The sequence below is a fragment of the Salvelinus fontinalis genome, unplaced genomic scaffold (genome assembly GCF_029448725.1).
Source record: "Salvelinus fontinalis isolate EN_2023a unplaced genomic scaffold, ASM2944872v1 scaffold_0928, whole genome shotgun sequence".
NCBI classification, from domain to species: Eukaryota; Metazoa; Chordata; class Actinopteri; order Salmoniformes; family Salmonidae; genus Salvelinus; species Salvelinus fontinalis.
The window spans coordinates 20,284-39,895 of NW_026601137.1; the positions used below are offsets into that span (position 1 = coordinate 20,284).

Below are 19,612 nucleotides of genomic sequence, written 5' to 3' on the forward strand. Positions count from 1 at the left end.
CCCACTTCACTGTTGCTCCAAGCAGAGATACATCAAAAAGCGTGAAGACTTCTGCCTGAAGCCCATACACGCCGCAGCATACATGTTGGAACCCAAGTATTCTGGCGAGAGCATCCTGTCTGGTGCAGAGATCAACAAGGCCTATGGTGTTATCACTACCATGTCTCGCCACCTTGGCCTGGATGAGGGCAAGGTTCTTGGCAGTCTGGCGAAGTATACTTCCAAGCAAGGGCTTTGGGATGGAGATGCAATATGGCAGTCGTGCCAACATATCTCATCAGCCACCAGGTGGAAGGGACTTTGTGGATCTGAGGCTCTTTCCCCTCTTGCCTCCACCATCCTCCAAATCCCACCAACATCATCCGCCTCAGAGCGCAACTGGTCCTTGTTTGGGAACACACGCACACACCAGAGCACACAACAGGCTGACCAATACAAGGGTTGAGAAATTGGTGGCCATCTGGGAAAATCTTAGGCTTCTTGAGCATGACAATGAGCCATCCTCAACAAAGTTGGAAAGTGACAGTGAAGATGAGGCCTCAGAGTCAGATTTTCAAGAGGTGGACATTGAGGAGGTCCAAGGAGAAGACATGGAAGCCTGAGAGGAAGACAACCAAAGCTTTAGTCTATAAACTATAATTTTATATAGTTTATATAATTCCCAATATTCCCTTTCTTTTGTTGTTCAGTGAAATCATCCCATGTGAAGAGTTAACTCATTTAATTAAAGTTCAATTCGTAACAAAATATTTTTTTTCTATTGAAAGGATTTAATAATTTGCAATTATGTCTACTTATGATGAGGTAAAGGGTTTCTGTTTCCATATGATATGGTAAATATATCCAATGCAAAAAACATCTTCATTTAAATGGTATTAATATTAATTTGCATATATTTCCGTTAATTCCCATATATTCCCATGGAAAGTTTTCACCTATGAATATTCCCCAAAATGTGCAACCCTAATCTGTAGTATTCCGGAACCCTTCCAGCTGAGCTGGTCCACAGTGAGTGTGAGCCTTGTCACAGTGTCAGAGGGTAGCGGAACACATGCTTGTGACTGAGTAGAGCAGTGGCCCTTGACGAACTGCTTTACTCAACACAGAGAAAAAGCTGTGTCAGCGCCACGGCATGCCACACACACACACACACACACACACACACACACACACACACACACACACACACACACACACACACACACACACACACACACACACAAAGCTCATTTACACAGGGTGTGTGAGAGTAGCGCTTGGCTGTGTGTGTGTACGTGTAATCGTGATGGCTAACACCTCAGTTTTGCAAATAGCTGTAAATATGTGAGACGAAGCGTGAGAGGATGTGTAGACTACACACAGCAGAGACGATAGAGAAACAGAAAAAGACAGAAACAGAGAGATGAATAGTCGTTCTGAAGTGCGGCCAAGACGTTGCCATGGCAACAACGGGGTGGGGGGGCTACAGGTGGAAACGACAGCTCACCTGAGCCAAACGGGATGAGACGGGCCACTTGTTAAAAATGACCTGGATACGACACCATTACACAGGCAGTGGAGGAATGGAACACAGGGTCACATTGTGGCTCGCATTCTTGATGCTTCTCTTTCAAACACCCGCATGGAATAGCCTAACAGTGTTCTCTCTCCGCTAGCTAGTAGGCTAACCCCTAACATTCCATTCTACAGTCAGTAGAAATAGATACGGCGTATTTCCATCTAGTTGAGGCTATAAATAATAGACAGCAACAAAGACACACACCAGTAGTTCCTCTACTGAGTCCCCACCAGGAAGCCTTTCAAAATACTACAGAGATAATGGGATGTAGAAATATGATTAGGGTTGCAAAGGGTCGGAAACCTTCCGGGAAATTTACGGAAATTTTCTTTGGGAAGTTAAGCCCTGGAATTTTGCTTAAATTCATCAACAACAACAAAAGTTAGCTTATAACAGTGAACCTTTGTTTGTGGGATACACATAAGGCAATTCTACAGAAAGTTTCCACCTCTGAATATTCCCCAAAATGTGCAACCCTAAATATGATGCACAGATAGACTAATGGATGATGAGAAACAGTCATGTAGCCTATAGTCCTAGTCTTACTGGCCCAGGCTACCTTCCCTTTACAGCTGGTGTAGCTTGGCTATACTAGTAGGGTTAGTGATGAGACTTAAAGTGAGAGGCTGCCATATCTACAATCTGTGTCCTTTTGCACAGGTAACATTGTTCAAACGCAGAGAACAGAGCAGAATTGTCTTGAAGGCAACACAAGTGGACAACTCTGTCGGCCTGGTTTCCAAGTTGAGGAGAATTTCGTGACACAGCTGTGCAGGGTGACAGGCCAGCACATCGTTCAGTCACACAGCTGCAGGGTGACAGGCCAGCACCTCGTTCAGCCACACAGCTGCAGGGTGACAGGCCAGCACCTCGTTCAGCCACACAGCTGCAGGGTGACAGGCTAGCACATCGTTCAGTCACACAGCTGCAGAGTGACAGGCCAGCACATCGTTCAGCCACACAGCTACAGGGTGACAGGCCAGCACCTCGTTCAGCCACACAGCTGCAGGGTGACCGGCCAGCACATCGTTCAGCCACACAACTTCAGGGTGACAGGCCAGCACATCGTTCAGCCACACAGCTGCCGGGTGACAGGCCAGCACATCGTTCAGTCACACAGCTGCAGGGTGACAGGCCAGCACATCGTTCAGCCACACAGCTGCAGGGTGACAGGCCAGCACATCGTTCAGTCACACAGCTGCAGGGTGACAGGCCAGCACCTCGTTCAGTCACACAGCTGCAGGGTGACAGGCCAGCACATCGTTCAGCCACACAGCTGCAGGGTGACAGGCCAGCACCTCGTTCAGCCACACAGCTGCAGGGTGGCAGGCCAGCACATCGTTCAGCCACACAGCTGCAGGGTGACAGGCCAGCACATCGTTCAGTCACACAGCTGCAGGGTGACAGGCCAGCACATCGTTCAGCCACACAGCTGCAAGTTGGCAGTGAATTTGAAAAATGTATGGAATCATTCCACTAAAACTGGCCGGCTAGCATACAGTGCAGAAAAACTATTCAAATTAATTTTACACAATATCTTATCACAGCACTGACAAACCATGGTTGACCAACTCCCTGACCAAAATGTTTGACCTTTATACCCCGTCATAAGAAGGTTCATGTCCATTCTAGTATTCTAATTCCATTGGTCCAAATGACCTAACATGGTAGCACAAAAAAAGTGCACACACACACACCATTCCACTAGCAGGCGCACACACACACACACACACACACACACACACACACACACACACACACACACACACACACACACACACACACACACACACACACACACACACACACACACACACACACACACACACACACACACACACACACACCATTCCACTAGCAGGCGCACACAAAAGACAGCAAGTGATTGGACTGGGACTAGGTGGCAACCTTGCATCTGACAGGTTCACCCTCTAACATTCACAGCAGAGGACAGAGTAGCGGGCACCGACGTCCTCCTCACACACAAATGTATTTCCTCCCATAAACAATTTCACCTCGTGTGTACGCCAAGAGAACGGAGGCAGAGCCACGGCTCAGGAGAAGGGATGGGGGTGGCGAGGGAAGGACGGATGGGGGACACGGAGCGTCTTTTGTAGGCGCACGCTGCATTTTTATGAATCGCCCTGGAAGAATGCTGACAAAACCAGAGCTGATTGCTTGTTGCTCATAGAGGAGAGACATCACACCCACAGGAAATGGAAAGCGCTGAGTGTGTCCGCTCAACCCCAGTGAAAGGAGCAGAAAGAGAGATTGGGGGAGGAGAGACAGAGACACTGAGCAGAGAGAGCGAGAGAGAGAGAGACTGAGGAATAAACAGCCTTGTGAAAAATGCACTCTCAACACATTTGGAGGAACTGAAACGAAGATAAAAACCCTGATCTCAGCAAGGACCGACCAAGGAGCCAATTAGGACAGTTAAAGAAGTTGAACTAGCACGACCAGAGCCATCACCTATAGCCCAAATGGCACCCTATTCCCAATGTAGTGCACTACTTTTGACTAGGTCCCATAGGGCTCAGTTCAAAAGGAGTGCACTATATAGGGAATAGGGTGCTATTTGGAACACCACCAGTCCAACCTTCAAAACACCCATCAAGACTGTCTGCCCCTCCCTAAATCTCATCATCTCTGCATCGTATGATCACTTCTGTGACAGGAGTTCCAATAACTAACTGAATAGCTGGTTGTAATCCACGGGCCGGCAGGCTGCCTGAGATGTGCAGGAGGATTTCCTCTGCCTACGTTCCAACAGCGCCTACAGGAATCACAAGCACGCTTTGTGGGTTGTTTGGGATTAGCACCTGTACCTGTCCCTTTAGCTGCAATAGGAGCTATTTTGGTAGCTTGGGCTGCTCTCACACCAGAGAGCAGCATGGACACGAACTGCACACCCTTAAGTAGGACTGACTGTGCGGCCGTCATGCTATCCATATGCTAGTCATGTAGAAATTACAATTTTTTTTAGCTTGAAGTTCAGATTGCAACTTCTCGTGTCCCCCAGTACCGAAATCCCTCATTTGTTTAGGGAAAAACATTCCCTGTTCCCTCAACCTTTGCTCTTTTTACGTGACACACGTATGCATCGCATGCACGTGACCAATAGGGCCTGACCTATAGCATATCATAATCACATCAATAAATTGTTTATAAACAAACTCCGAACACGTGACAGAAAAATGGATGCAGAGGACGTGACAAAAACTGGAAACGGGAATGTTTACTGGTTGCTTAGGAGATAAATGGGGAAGTCAGATTTGTGGGATAAACGTGATGAGTTGTGGAAAACACCGGAGATCAAGAAAAATAAGGTAAGGAGCAAGCGCTGCGTGCATATTAAGTACGCCAAACAGGTGTAGTTAGTTTACAATATCATTTGTCTGACCATTTGGAACAACGTAAACACTAAATAAACAAGTGTACCAGAGAGTCTGTTGTAACGTTGAGTTTTTTTGTAAAGCCTTTATGACAGCAAAGACTCAAAAACAGTCGCATTCATTCGTGAATGCAATTTACGAAATGGAACGGTTTATTTATTGTTTACGCAAATTATTCAAGGGTCGCTTTAACTTTTTTTTGTTACGAAAATACTTGGATAGCATTTCAAATCATGAATGACTCAAATGCTGTGTGATGACATGAACGGATAAATGACTGATTGATACAGTAGCCTATATAAAGCCTATAAGTTAATGTATTTTGGACTACAGCTTGATGGTGGTTATACAAGGCTGCTATACTAAGCCTACAAATGATAACATGAATTATCAAATCAAATTTTATTGGTCACATACACATAGTTAGCAGATGTTATTGCGACAGCCCGACAGGATGCTCTTAACTGTGCATCTGTAAAAGTTTGTGAGCGTTTTTTTACAAGCCAAATTTCTTCAGCCTCTGGGGCACTGGGACCCCACAAGGGTGCATTCTCAAATTAAACAACTTCTTTGCTCGCTTAGAGGACAATACAGTGCCACTGACATGGCCCGCTACCAAAGTCTGTGGGCTCTCCTTCTCCGTGGCCAACATGAGTAAAACATTTAAACGTGTTAACCCTCGCAAGGCTCCCGGCCCAGACAGCATCCCTAGCCGCGTCCTCTGAGCATGCGCAGACCAGCTGGCTGGTGTGTTTAAGGACATAATCAATCCCTATCCCAGTCTGCTGTCCCCACATGCTTCAAGATGGCCACCCATTGTTCCTGTTCCCAAGAAAGCAAAGGTAACTGAGTTAAACGACTATCGCCCCATAGAACTCACATCTGTCATCATGAAGTGCTTTGAGAGACTAGGAGGGCCATATCACCTCCACCCTACCTGATGACCTCTTGGAGTGGGTCTAGGGTCACAGACAATGCAATCGCCATCACACTGCCCTATCCCATCTGGACAAGAGGAGTACCCATGTAAGAATGCTGTTCATTGACTATAGCTCAGCATTCAACACCATAGTACCCTCCAAGCTCATTATTAAGGTTGAGGCCCTGGGTCTGAACCCCGCCCTGTGCAACTGGGTTCTGGACTTCTATCCGGGCACCCCCAGGTGCTGAAGGTAGGAAACAACATCTCCACCCCGCTGATCCTCAACACTGGGGCCCCACAAGGGTGCGTTCTCAGCCCTCTCCTGTAATCCCTGTTCACTCCTGCCTGCGTGGCCATGCACGCCTCCAACTCAAACATCAAGTTTGTAGACGACACAATAGTAGTAGGCTTGATTACCAACAATGACGAGACAGCCTACAGGGAGGAGGTGGGGGCCCTCGGAGTGTGGTGTCAGGAAAACAACCTCTCAGTCAACATCAACAAAAGAAAGGTGATGATCGTGGACTTCAGGAAACAGCAGAGGGAGTCCCTCCCCCCCCTATCCACATCGACAGGATAGCAGTGGAGAAGGTGGGAAGTTTTAAGTTCCTCGGCGTACACATCACGGGCAAACTGAAATGGTCCATCTATATAGATAGTGTGGTGAAGAAGGCACAACAGCGCCTCTTCAACCTCAGGAGGCTGAAGAAATTTGGCTTGTCACCTAAAAACAAACAAACTTTTACATATGCAATCGAGAGCATCCTTTCGGGCCGTACCACTGCCTGGTACAGCAACTGCACCGCCCTCAACCGCAAGGCTCTCCAGAGGGTAGTGCAGTCTGCACAACGCATCACTGGGGGCAAACTCCTGCCCTCAAGGACACCTACAGCACTCGATGTCACATGAAGGCCCAAAAGATCATCAAGGACAACAACCACCCAAGTCACTGCCTGTTCACCCCACTATCATCTAGAAGGCGAGGTCAGTACAGGTGCATCAAAGCGGGGACTGAGAGACTGAAAAACAGCTTCTATCTCAAGGCCATCATACTGTTAAAAAGCCATCACTAACAGAGTGGCTACTGCCAACATACAGACTCAAATCGCTTGCCACTTTAATAAATGGATTTAATAAAGCTATCACTAGTTACTTTAAATAAACGCCACTTTAATGTCTACATATCCTACATTACTCATCTCATCTGTATATACTGTATTCTACACCATCTACTGCATCCTATGTCGCACGGCCATCGCTCATCCATATATGTACATATTCTTATTCATCCCTTTACATTTGTGTGTATAAGGTAGTCGTTGTGAATTTGTTAGATATTACTGCACTGTCTGAACCAGAAGCACAAGCATTTGGCTACACTCGCATTAACATCTGCTAACTATGTGTATGTGACCAAAACATTTTGATTTGAGTTTCCTAAGGACTAGAAGCGAGGCAGCCCTCTGTTGTCGCCATCTTAAATCATAATGGTAATCCTAATAATAACAATAAGGAAATGAAGAAAAAGGAGGGTTATTATTATTAGAAAATCTTGTTGTTCTGAAAATGTGTTAGTGTAAACACTAAATAAGTAATACCAGAGGCTGTTCAAATCAACAACAAAAAAGTTAAAGGCTTTATTACACAATAGCAAAGATTAAAAACAGCCGAATTTGTGAAATTGTTTATCCGACATGTGGTTGTGTGAGGCTTGGTGCTCACAGAATCAGTAGGCTATTAAACAAACAACCAGCCAACAGAAGCAGGATCTGTCTTATTTCTGTAGACATTCAATCTACACACAATAGCCCCATAATCAAAGTAAAAACAGGTTTAGAAATGTTTGCACATTTATTAAAAATAAAAACAGAAATACCTTATTTACAGAAGTATTCAGACCCTTTGCTATGAGACTCGAAATTGAGGTCAGGTGCATCCTGTTTCCATTGATCATCCTTGTGATGTTCCTACAACTTGATTGGAGAACACCTGTCATTGGACATGATTCGGAAAAGGCACATCTGTGTATATAAGGTGGCACATCTGTGTATATAAGGTACCACAGTTGACAGTGCATGTCAGAGCAAAAACCAAGCCATGAGGTCAAAGAAATTGTCCGTAGAGCTCCGAGACAGGATTGTGTCGAGGCACAGATCTGGGGAAGGGTACCAAAACATTTCTGCAGCATTGAAGGGCCCCAAAAACACAATGGCCTCCATCATTCTTAAAATGGAGGAAGTTTGGAATCACCAAGACTCTTCATAGAGCTGGCCACCCAGCCAAACTGAGCAATCGAGGGAGAAGGGCCTTTGTCAAAGAGGTGACCAAGAACCTGATGGTCACTCTGACAGAGCTCCAGAGTTCCTCTGTGGAGATGGGAGAACCACCTCTGCAGCACTCCACCAATCAGGCCATTATGGTAGAGTAGCCAGAAGGAAGCCATTCCTCAAAAAAAAGCCACAGGACTCTGGGACCACGAGAAACAAGATTCTCTTGTTTGATGAAACCAAGATTGAACTCTTTGGCCTGAATGCCAAGCATCACGTCTGGAGGAAACCTGGCACCGCTCATCACCTGGCCAATACCATCCCTACGGTGAAGCACGGTGGTGGCAGCATCATACTGTGGGGATGTTTTTCAGCGGCAGAGACTGGAAACTAGTCAGGATCGAGGGAAAGATGAACGGAGCAAAGTACACTGAGATCCTTGATGAAAACCTGCTCCAGATTGCTCCGGACCTCAGACTGGGGCAAAGGTTCACCTTCCAATGTAGGAGTGGCTTTGGGACAAGTCACTGAATTTCCTTGAGTGGCCCAGCCAGAGCCTGGACTCGAACCCGATCGAACATCTCTGGAAAGACCTTAAAACATCTGTGCAGCGACGCTTCCCATTCAACCTGACAGAACTTGAGGATCTGCAGAGAACAATGGGACAAACTCACCAAATACAGTTGAATCAAGGCTGTAATCACTGCCAAATGTGCTTCAACAAAGTACTGAGTAAAGGGTCTGAATACTTATGTAAATGTGATATTTCAGTTTAAAATGTTTAATACATTTGCAAAAATGTCTAAAAACCTGTTTTTTTCTTTGTCATTATGGGTAGTGTGTAGATTTATTTTTAAATCAAAGTCATCAATTTTAGAATAAGGCTGTTTGTGTTTCCCCGCTCCTCACTTCTTAACAGCACATGCCTTAATTGTTTTCCTCAACACCAATATGCTGGTTGACTTAGGTATTATACACATAGCAACATGGTCTAGGAAAAGGTGCCAATTCAACAGCACACTGACGTTTCAGAACCGCCAACAGTGACCACTATCCAACGAGGGAGAAAGCGCAGTCGTTAGAAATATATTTTTTTACATTTTTGACTTGCACCATTGTTCTTATCTAACCATTTACAATTTCAGTAGCAAATGTCTTAGTGATGGACTGTGCCATCTCCACTGCCTCCACAATGGAGTAGTCCACTCTGACAGGCGTGAATCCGACAGGTGTCTTGTACACCATGAAATTATTATTATTTTTTGCTTCTGCTCGACTAAAGAAATCTTGATCGACCAACAGCCTATAGACCAAACATTCGACTAAATGTGATCAGCCCTAGTTGTGTGTCCATTGAGCAGAGACACACCAAGAGACATGCAGGAGGGTCATTCTTCAAGGATACCTCCATCATCTGGACTGCTGGCTCAAAATGATGGTGCTTGGGATGGGGGGTTGGGGAGGTGGGGTTGAGGGTTAGGGAGGGAGGGAGGTGGGGATACGGTTGTGAGGTTGAGGAGGTTGGGGGAAAGCCACGTCCTCCACTTGACAGCAGTGTAACAAGATTATCAGGGCTGTAAGAGCAAACAAAAACCTGCAGCAACCCGCTTTGGAATCCAGATTACAGCAGCACCTCCCTCTCTGAATACTAAGCGACACTGAGGGGGACTATCGTAACGGGGGCGCGTGCTTTGTTCAGATGCTGAGAGAAGACGTTATTCGTAATAGGCCTATAGAGACTCAGCCGACGGATTCACCAACACACACACACAAATATTCACTACAGAAACATGCACACAGACAAATTGTATTAAAACAAACAGATGACTCACTAAAAACACACAATGCCTGCACACAAACATTACACGCACACCCACCCACCCAATGATTTAGCCTGTCACTGCTGATTCCTGAAAGGAAGCGTGGCGGCGCTAGGCATCGGCAGCTCCCTAATGAAGTGGATAAACTAGGCAGTGGAGGTGCATGCTGATGAAAGACCAACAACCAGTGGCACAACAGACCAACAGCCAACCAGCGACACAACAGACCAACAGCCAACCAGCGACACAACAGACCAACAGCCAACCAGCGACACAACAGACCAACAGCCAACCAGCGACACAACAGACCAACAGCCAACCAGCGACACAACAGACCAACAGCCAACCAGCGACACAACAGACCAACAGCCAACCAGCGACACAACAGACCAACAGCCAACCAGCGACACAACAGACCAACAGCCAACCAGCGACACAACAGACCAACAGCCAACCAGCGACACAACAGACCAACAGCCAACCAGCGACACAACAGACCAACAGCCAACCAGCGACACAACAGACCAACAGCCAACCAGCGACACAACAGACCAACAGCCAACCAGCGACACAATAGACCAACAGCCAACCAGCGACACAACAGACCAACAGCCAACCAGCGACACAACAGACCAACAGCCAACCAGCGACACAACAGACCAACAGCCAACCAGAGACACAACAGACCAACAGCCAACCAGCGACACAACAGACCAACAGCCAACCAGCGACACAACAGACCAACAGCCAACCAGCGACACAACAGACCAACAACCAACCAGCGACACAACAGACCAACAGCCAACCAGCGACACAACAGACCAACAGCCAACCAGCGACACAACAGACCAACAGCCAACCAGCGACACAACAGACCAACAGCCAACCAGCGACACAACAGACCAACAGCCAACCAGAGACACAACAGACCAACAGCCAACCAGCGACACAACAGCCAGCGAGCGACACAACAGACCAACCAGCGACACAACAGACCAACAGCCAGCGAGTGACACAACTACAGAGGCATTAAAGGTCTGAGAAATGAACAGCTATCTTAAATGATAGGCTAAAATAATGATTCTTCACACCTAGGTATTAAGATCACCTGCTTAAATTCATGCTTGTAGATACTTAAAAAGGTAGACTCAGATATGACGTAGATGCACAAAGTAAACAGTGGGTCAATTTCAAAAACAAGTAAGAACGTTGAAGCGCAACGCTAAATTTCACCTCTGTTTTGGTCCAGTTGCTAACACACTGTTACAGGGTGAAGCGAACCTGTGCACATACTGTGTGAGAGCGAAGTCTTGCATCTCGCAATACCTATGGTGCTGCTTGTGGCAACGTCATTTCGGTGAGTCTACCTTTAAGATATAATTATATCTCACCTGCTTAAATTCATGCTCAACACTGAAGATAAAATGATATTGCACCTGGCAGCTTAAAAATCATGCTTCTCCGCATCAAACTTAAAATAAATCTCACCTGCACAAAATCATGCATTAAGACAAGATTAAATGATTTCACCCATTTAAAACCACTGCTTCTCCAGTTTGCGTACACTAGGCCTAGACCGTGTGGTCTGCTCCACTACATTACTGGTTTTGTTCCTCCCGTACGTCCTCTAAAGCACTCACACAATGTATCTGCAGGTTACCACAAGCAGCAGGAAGAACAGAGACTATTGCTGTGCGATGCAAGAAGATGCACTCACACAATGTATCTGCAGGTTACCACAAGCAGCAGGAAGAACAGAGACTATTGCAGTGCGATGCAAGAAGATGCACTCACACAATGTATCTGCAGGTTACCACAAGCAGCAGGAAGAACAGAGACTATTGCAGCGCGATGCAAGAAGATGCACTCACACAATGTATATGCAAGGTTACCACAAGCAGCAGGAAGAACAGAGACTATTGCAGCGCGATGCAAGAAGATGCATTCACACAATGTATCTGCAGGTTACCACAAGCAGCAGGAAGAACAGAGACTATTGCAGCGCGATGCAAGAAGATGCACTCACACAATGTAACGGGTACTATGCTGCAACGTGATAGCTGCCAGACAACAGCAGCAGAGAAGTTTAGCCTCGCGCTTCACGCTCTTAGTTGCTGCAGGAGTCTGTCCGGTACTACTCTTTAGAGAGTCACTGACTTTTCCTTCAAGTATAGTCAACACTACATGCCTGATAGGAGTGCCACCAGTTCCCCCCCCATCCCTCCTTTGAAGAAAATGATAAGATATTCTGACCTAATCATCCCTCCGTTCAGCTGAGTGAAGTCAATTATCAACCAAGCTGCATGTGTCGAGCGCCATTTAACTGCAAATGAAAAATCTGACTCTGCTGGTAGCTCAGGAAGAGTTACCAGGAGGCTGGCTCAATTTATGCATGTAGGAAAGAAAGAGAAAGAGGGGGAGGGAGGGAGAGAGAGGCAAAGAGAGAGAGCTGTTATTCAGAGCGTGAAATAAGAGTGACAAAAGAGAGAGGGTAAATCGTTCAGCGGCTTTCAAAGGGAAAATGTGTGAGGCGCTATCAATGGTGGGAAAACATTAAGCCAACACCTTTTTCCATTAAGAGGTTGGAGTGATGAAGAGACATTTCCTAACATAACCAGAAATTGTTTGCCGAAATGAGGATGGCACCTTTTACAAGGACTGTCCCTGTAGTAGTGGATCCTTGTATAATGATGATATGTCACCTACGCTGCCCTGCTTTCCCATGGGATAGATGAGTGGTTGATTGCAGAGAATTCTGAGCTCGTAGTGGTTCATAAAGCGTCTCAGAGTAAGTTCTGCTGATCTAGGATCAGGTCCATCCGAGTCCTTGACTAATGTAGGCTAATCTTATTCATCATGATGTTAAAGGAAAAACTGATCCTAGAACAGCACTCTTACACAGAACCTAAACCGGCTGCGCGCGTGCGCCATCGTGCATAAATGTATTTTGCCCCCCCACACCAAACGCAATAACGACACGCAGGTTAAAATATCAAAACAAACTCTGAACCAATGACATTAATTTGGGGACAGGTCGAAAAGCATTAAACATGTATGGTCATTTAGCTAGTTAGCTTGCACTTCCTAGCTAATTTGTCCTGTTCAGCTAGCTTGTTGTTGCTAGCTAATTTGTCCTGGGGTATAAACATTAGGTTGTTATTTTACCTGAAATGCACAAGGTCCTCTACTCCGACAATTAATCCACACATAAAAACGGTCAACCGAATCGTTTCTAGTCATCCCTCCTCCTTCCAGGCTTTTTCATAGTTTAACTTATATGGTGATTGGCATCTAAACTGTCATAGTATTACCACGACAACCGGCATCGGTTCGTCTTTCAAATCACCCATGTCGGTATAACCAATGAGGAGAAGGCACGTGGGTACATGCTTCTATAAACCAATGAGGAGATGGGAGAGGCAGGACTTGCAGCGCAATCTGCGTCAGAAATAGGGATTACTTCTATTTTAGCCCATGGCAACGCAGACACTCGTTGATGCGCACGAGCAGTGTGGGTGCAATAATTGAATAACATAAATTCCTACATTTATTTTGCAACGTGCACACGACGCGAGCAGTGTGGTCAGCCTATCAGTCTGAGCGACTTTATGAATACAGTCTCTGGAGTCCATCAGGCATGAGGCTCACGTGAGTGGGTGAGGACAGACATGTCAGAATCATAGCCACGATCTAATCTGATTCCCAAGAAGACTGTTTAATATAAGATTTATTTGGATAGCTCTCAAAAGTCTGTCAGAGTTGGGGCCTGTGATGTAGACTAATGTGTCCCAAATGGCACTCTATTCCCTATATAGTGCACTACTTTTGACCAGAACCCTATGCAGGGAATAGGGTTCCATTAGGGATGAACCCCGTGATTACTAGAAACTGAGAACACGTCATCACACTTCGAATTGAGGAATAAGAAACAGGTGACTTTCTCCACCTGAAAGAGGAACGACTGAGTCTTGAGATGCAGAACAAACCTTATCTAGAGTAAAAAGACTTCCTGTGTGCTGGTTGTTGCCATAGATTAAAATAAATACTCAACATGTTATTAAGTCATAAAGCTTTTTTTGGTTTTTAAACATAGGCTATGCTGTTTTAGCAGAATCAACATGTAGAACAGTTAGAAAAGTAACAGAACGTCAGCCGATATTCTTGTCAGAGGCACTTGGTTGCAATCTGCTGTCCATCATTCAGTGTTGTACTTTAGGCCTACACCCAAGCTACACCACAGATTAGGCCTAGACAACGTTTTTGTGTGAGGAAGCTCTATGTCAGTTGTTCAGCATATATGTTGAAAGAAAATTGGAAAGCAATTTCAGCACACTCTTAGTACCTGTGATTTGGTGTTTTCTAAAATACGCCAAACTTGGCTAGGCTTATTTCCAAGTTGAATACAGTGCCGCTGTGGTCTATTGAATCGATATTGTGTCGAGAGCCGCAGTGGGACTCGGAGGAGAGCGAGGACTTCATTGGCCTTCAACGCTCTATCTGCCTGGAGGACTTGATTAAAAGGGAATCGCTCTTGATACATCAGCAGCCATAGTCTAACGCTGGCAGAGGGAGGCAGGGAGAATTGCAGGCAGCCCACACACACACTCACTCACTGGTGAAATGTTTCAATCCATGAACTACCATTACTGGATCCTATATGTATTACTGACCTTAGGACTACAATAGAATACAACAGTATTGTCCATATTGAACAACAGAAATGTGTCCAATTTCTCTACAACATGAGAGTAGGCTTCTCTGGAACAGGAATAAGTCAGTTATTTGTAGTTAATTGGCTCTGTATGGTTAAGAGCTCATCAGTGTCGTCACTAAGCAAACAGAAAGCTAGGCCTACTCTGTCTGTCCAATCCACTGCTGCTTTGGTAGACTCATTAAGCAAGAAGACAATATTGCTCCCACTGTAATGTTATGCTACAAAAATCCACTCTGCTATTTGTAGGGTTTTCAGTGATTTAGTGGACCAACAGACAACTGACTGAATTGAAAACAATTGTCTCATCATGTAGATAGTAACCTATGTACTACGCGCATGCGCCCACAGATGGAAAAAGTACTCAATTGTCATACTTGAGTAAAAGTAAAGATACCTTCATAGAAAATGACTCAAGTAAAAGTAACCCAGAAAAATACCACTTCAGTAAAAAAGTATCTGGTTTTAAATGTACTTAAGTACAGTGGTGGAAAAAGTACACAATTGTGATACTTGAGAAAAGTTTATTTTTATTTTTATGCATTACATCAAATTGCTTTAATTTTTCAAACAAGACAGCATACTTGTTATATATATATTGTATTTACAGACAGACTGGGGCACACTCCAGCATCACTTAGAAACACAGTAGTTGTGTTTATTGAGTCCGCCAGATCAGAGGCAGTAGGAATGACAATGCATTATTTTGATTGGTGCATGAATTGAACAATAATTCTGTCCTGTCTGAGCATTTTAAAAGTAACGAGCACTTTTTGGTGTCAGGGAAAATGTATGGACTAAAAAGTACATTATTTTCTTTGGGAATGTAGTGATGTAAAAGTATATCAAAAATATAAATAGTAAAGTACAGACACCCCAAAAAACGACTTAAGTAGTACTTTAAAGTATTTTTACACCACTGTACACACACACAAGGCTAAACGTCAACATTCATAATAAGTGTACAAACTCTGGTTCAGAGTGGTTGATGTTCATGTAAATGAAGCACACGTTTTTCATATGGTACAAGTAACATTGACAAGTCAAATATTGGAAAAGTAACATTGACAAGTCAAATATTGGGAAAATAACATTGACAAAGCCTCATTTAACGTCACAGATGTTGCCTACTTAAAACAGGTCAACCAAGTAAAGCACATGAAAGTAAAAATGACAACGCTTTGCCTGCTGTGCCTGGAGGATGAAAGAACAAAGTGCTACTTTCACAAGTCCAGAGAGGTAGCCTATATCGCAACACTCAGCAATCATAATCCCCTTCCGACGACGCCTTGCAAAGAGTTTCATCACCAACAGCCCCTCCTTCCATTAAACAGAAAACCCTATATTCTCTCTCCATGTAGCTACAGCAGCACTTCTGATTTCTGTTTCCCCATGTAGATACAGCATCACTTCTGTTTCCCCATGTAGATACAGCAGCACTTCTGTTTCCCCATGTAGATACAGCAGCACTTCCGTTTCCCCATGTAGATACAGCAGCACTTCTGATTTCCGTTTCCCCATGTAGCTACAGCAGCACTTCTGATTTCTGTTTCCCATGTAGATACAGCAGCACTTCTGATTTCTGTTTCCCCATGTAGATACAGCAGCACTTCTGATTTCTGTTTCCCCATGTAGATACAGCAGCACTTCCGTTTCCCCATGTAGATACAGCAGCACTTCTGTTTCCCCATGTAGCTACAGCAGCACTTCTGATTTCTGTTTCCTCATGTAGATACAGCAGCACTTCCGTTTCCCCATGTAGCTACAGCAGCACTTCTGATTTCTGTTTCCCCATGTAGATACAGCATCACTTCTGTTTCCCCATGTAGATACAGCAGCACTTCTGTTTCCCCATGTAGCTACAGCAGCACTTCTGTTTCCCCATGTAGCTACAGCAGCACTTCTGTTTCCCCATGTAGCTACAGCAGCACTTCTGATTCCCCATGTAGATACAGCAGCACTTCTGTTTCCTCATGTAGATACAGCAGCACTTCTGTTTCCCCATGTAGCTACAGCAGCACTTCTGTTTCCCCATGTAGCTACAGCAGCACTTCTGTTTCCCCATGTAGATACAGCAGCACTTCTGTTTCCCCATGTAGATACAGCAGCACTTCTGTTTTCCCATGTAGATACAGCAGCACTTCTGTTTTCCCATGTAGATACAGCAGCACTTCTGTTTTCCCATGTAGATACAGCAGCACTTCTGTTTCCCCATGTAGATACAGCAGCACTTCTGTTTCCCCATGTAGATACAGCATCACTTCTGTTTCCCATGTAGCTACAGCAGCACTTCTGTTTCCCCATGTAGATACAGCATCACTTCTGTTTCCCATGTAGCTACAGCAGCACTTCTGTTTCCTCATGTAGATACAGCAGCACTTCTGTTTCCCATGTAGCTACAGCAGCACTTCTGTTTCCCCATGTAGCTACAGCAGCACTTCTGTTTCCTCATGTAGATACAGCAGCACTTCTGATTCCCATGTAGATACAGCAGCACTTCTGATTCCCCATGTAGATACAGCAGCACTTCTGTTTCCTCATGTAGATACAGCAGCACTTCTGTTTCCCCATGTAGATACAGCAGCACTTCTGTTTCCTCATGTAGATACAGCAGCACTTCTGTTTCCCCATGTAGCTACAGCAGCACTTCTGTTTCCCCATGTAGATACAGCAGCACTTCTGTTTCCTCATGTAGATACAGCAGCACTTCTGTTTCCTCATGTAGATACAGCAGCACTTCTGTTTCCTCATGTAGATACAGCAGCACTTCTGTTTCCTCATGTAGATACAGCAGCACTTCTGTTTCCTCATGTAGATACAGCAGCACTTCTGTTTCCCATGTAGATACAGCAGCACTTCTGTTTCCCCATGTAGATACAGCATCACTTCTGTTTCCCCATGTAGCTACAGCAGCACTTCCGTTTCCCCATGTAGATACAGCAGCACTTCTGATTCCCCATGTAGCTACAGCAGCACGTCTGTTTCCCCATGTAGCTACAGCAGCACTTATGTTTCCCCATGTAGCTACAGCAGCACTTCTGTTTACCCATGTAGATACAGCAGCACTTCCGTTTCCCCATGTAGATACAGCATCACTTCTGTTTCCCATGTAGATACAGCAGCACTTCTGATTCCCCATGTAGCTACAGCAGCACTTCTGTTTCCTCATGTAGATACAGCAGCACTTCTGATTCCCCATGTAGCTACAGCAGCACTTCTGTTTCCTCATGTAGCTACAGCAGCACTTCTGTTTCCTCATGTAGATACAGCAGCACTTCCGTTTCCCCATGTAGATACAGCAGCACTTCTGATTCCCCATGTAGTGAAAGCAGCACTTCTGCAGACAAGAAGAAACCCCAAAACACATGCTGTGTATTTCCGAAGGGAAATTAATTTCTCCTGATTAGGTATAACGAACTAACTACTGTGTTGCGTCAGCCATACAATACACAGGCATTTGCAGAGGTGTTGGTTCATTGTCTGTGACGATGTGAAGCAGTGGATTCTTGCTCAGTGGTTCATCACGTGGGCTGGGGTGGTCGGCCTACCCCAAACAATGCCAATCGGTGTTGCTGTCAGTAATAGCCCTCAGACGATGGTGCCGACCCAAACCGTACCCACTCTGATGGAGTCCTTTCCAGCACAGTGCCAGCAACTACGATGGATGTAGCCATAACCAGGCCAGCTTCACTCGGCTCAGTAGAGTGAAATGGGCTTTACAGTCCAGTAGCTGTGTGCACCATCCAGCCACGTTCACCTCTAACAGTGTCCAGCCTTGTTTTATCTTGGCCACCTCTAGAAGGGCCATAAATCTCTGAGCTGATCTCACCACACCACCCCAATCTCATCCTGCCTGCCACCTGCTGTGGCGCTATACAAGGCCCCCTCATCTGTTCTCGTTACCTGCTGTGGCGGGACGGGAGACAGGAATTGAGCTTTATTGCAAATCTGGGTCTCTGACATGGGGCTGTAGCTAACTGCGCAGTATGTCTACCCAAACACGCTTTGCTTGCCTGCACCAACGAGGATGATGAAATAACTTGGAAATCAGAGCAAGAGAGAAACTTCAGAGACTCTACGCAGATCCTATCTGTGTACCCCTCCTCGCCCATTTAGGCTACTCAACAGTTTCCAAGGTGACTGGGAAGTAGAGCTGGACGATATATCGAATGAATGTTTTTGTGAGATATTACAAATGCCTGCATCGCACTAATCATTTTTAAAATATTTTTTTATGAGCGTTTATGTACGCATGTTGTCTTTTTGGTCTCGTCTCCTTCGCTCCTTCTGCGCTGTGCACCTAACCATTTACACCAGAGATCTGTATATAATGACGAGATGCTCATGTCTCCGTCCCTAACAATGGGAGTAGTTGACCCAAAGACGCAAAAGCAGGTGACAAGCTTAGGTCCAAAATAAGCCCATAGAAACGTATTGGCCTTATTTGACAGATTTTGGCAAGTGAAACTTCTCTCGTCGCCTCTTCCTCTCTGTTTATACACACACACACACACACACACACACACACACACACACACACACACACACACACACACACACACACACACACACACACACACACACACACACACACACACACACACAAAACACACACACACAAAACAAGATGAGAGATCATTTATTCCTCTCTGACAAGAGGTTTCAACTTATCATTTGGTCCAATAAAATTTGTCATAGGGATACCAAAACACATTGAGACATTATTTTACTGTAATAGAGGAGAAGTTAACCTTTCTAATGATGCCCTTTTTACATCTCAACTACTCAAATTGCCCACAGGGCAGACACCAGTAAAACAGGAGTATTAATGAACACTGATTCTGGAAAACGAATGGTCAGTTTGTCACGTGGAACAGCTAGCAGCATCTTAGCCAGACTGTTATACTCGCTGTCTAGTCTGTTTTATAATACCCCGTAC

General features: G+C 45.2%; 1 protein-coding gene across 1 annotated transcript in view; it reads right to left on the bottom strand.

Moving 5' to 3' along the window:
* LOC129847693 (transcription factor MafG-like) overlaps positions 1-12,755 on the bottom strand; it is a 31,195-nt gene extending 18,440 nt beyond the window's left edge. Inside the window, exon 1 of the mRNA XM_055915448.1 lies at positions 12,216-12,755. Coding sequence (XP_055771423.1) covers positions 12,216-12,223 — 8 coding nt within the window. The 5' untranslated portion in view covers positions 12,224-12,755. The remainder of the gene's footprint in view (positions 1-12,215) is intronic.
* Between the last annotated feature and the right edge of the window lie 6,857 nt (positions 12,756-19,612).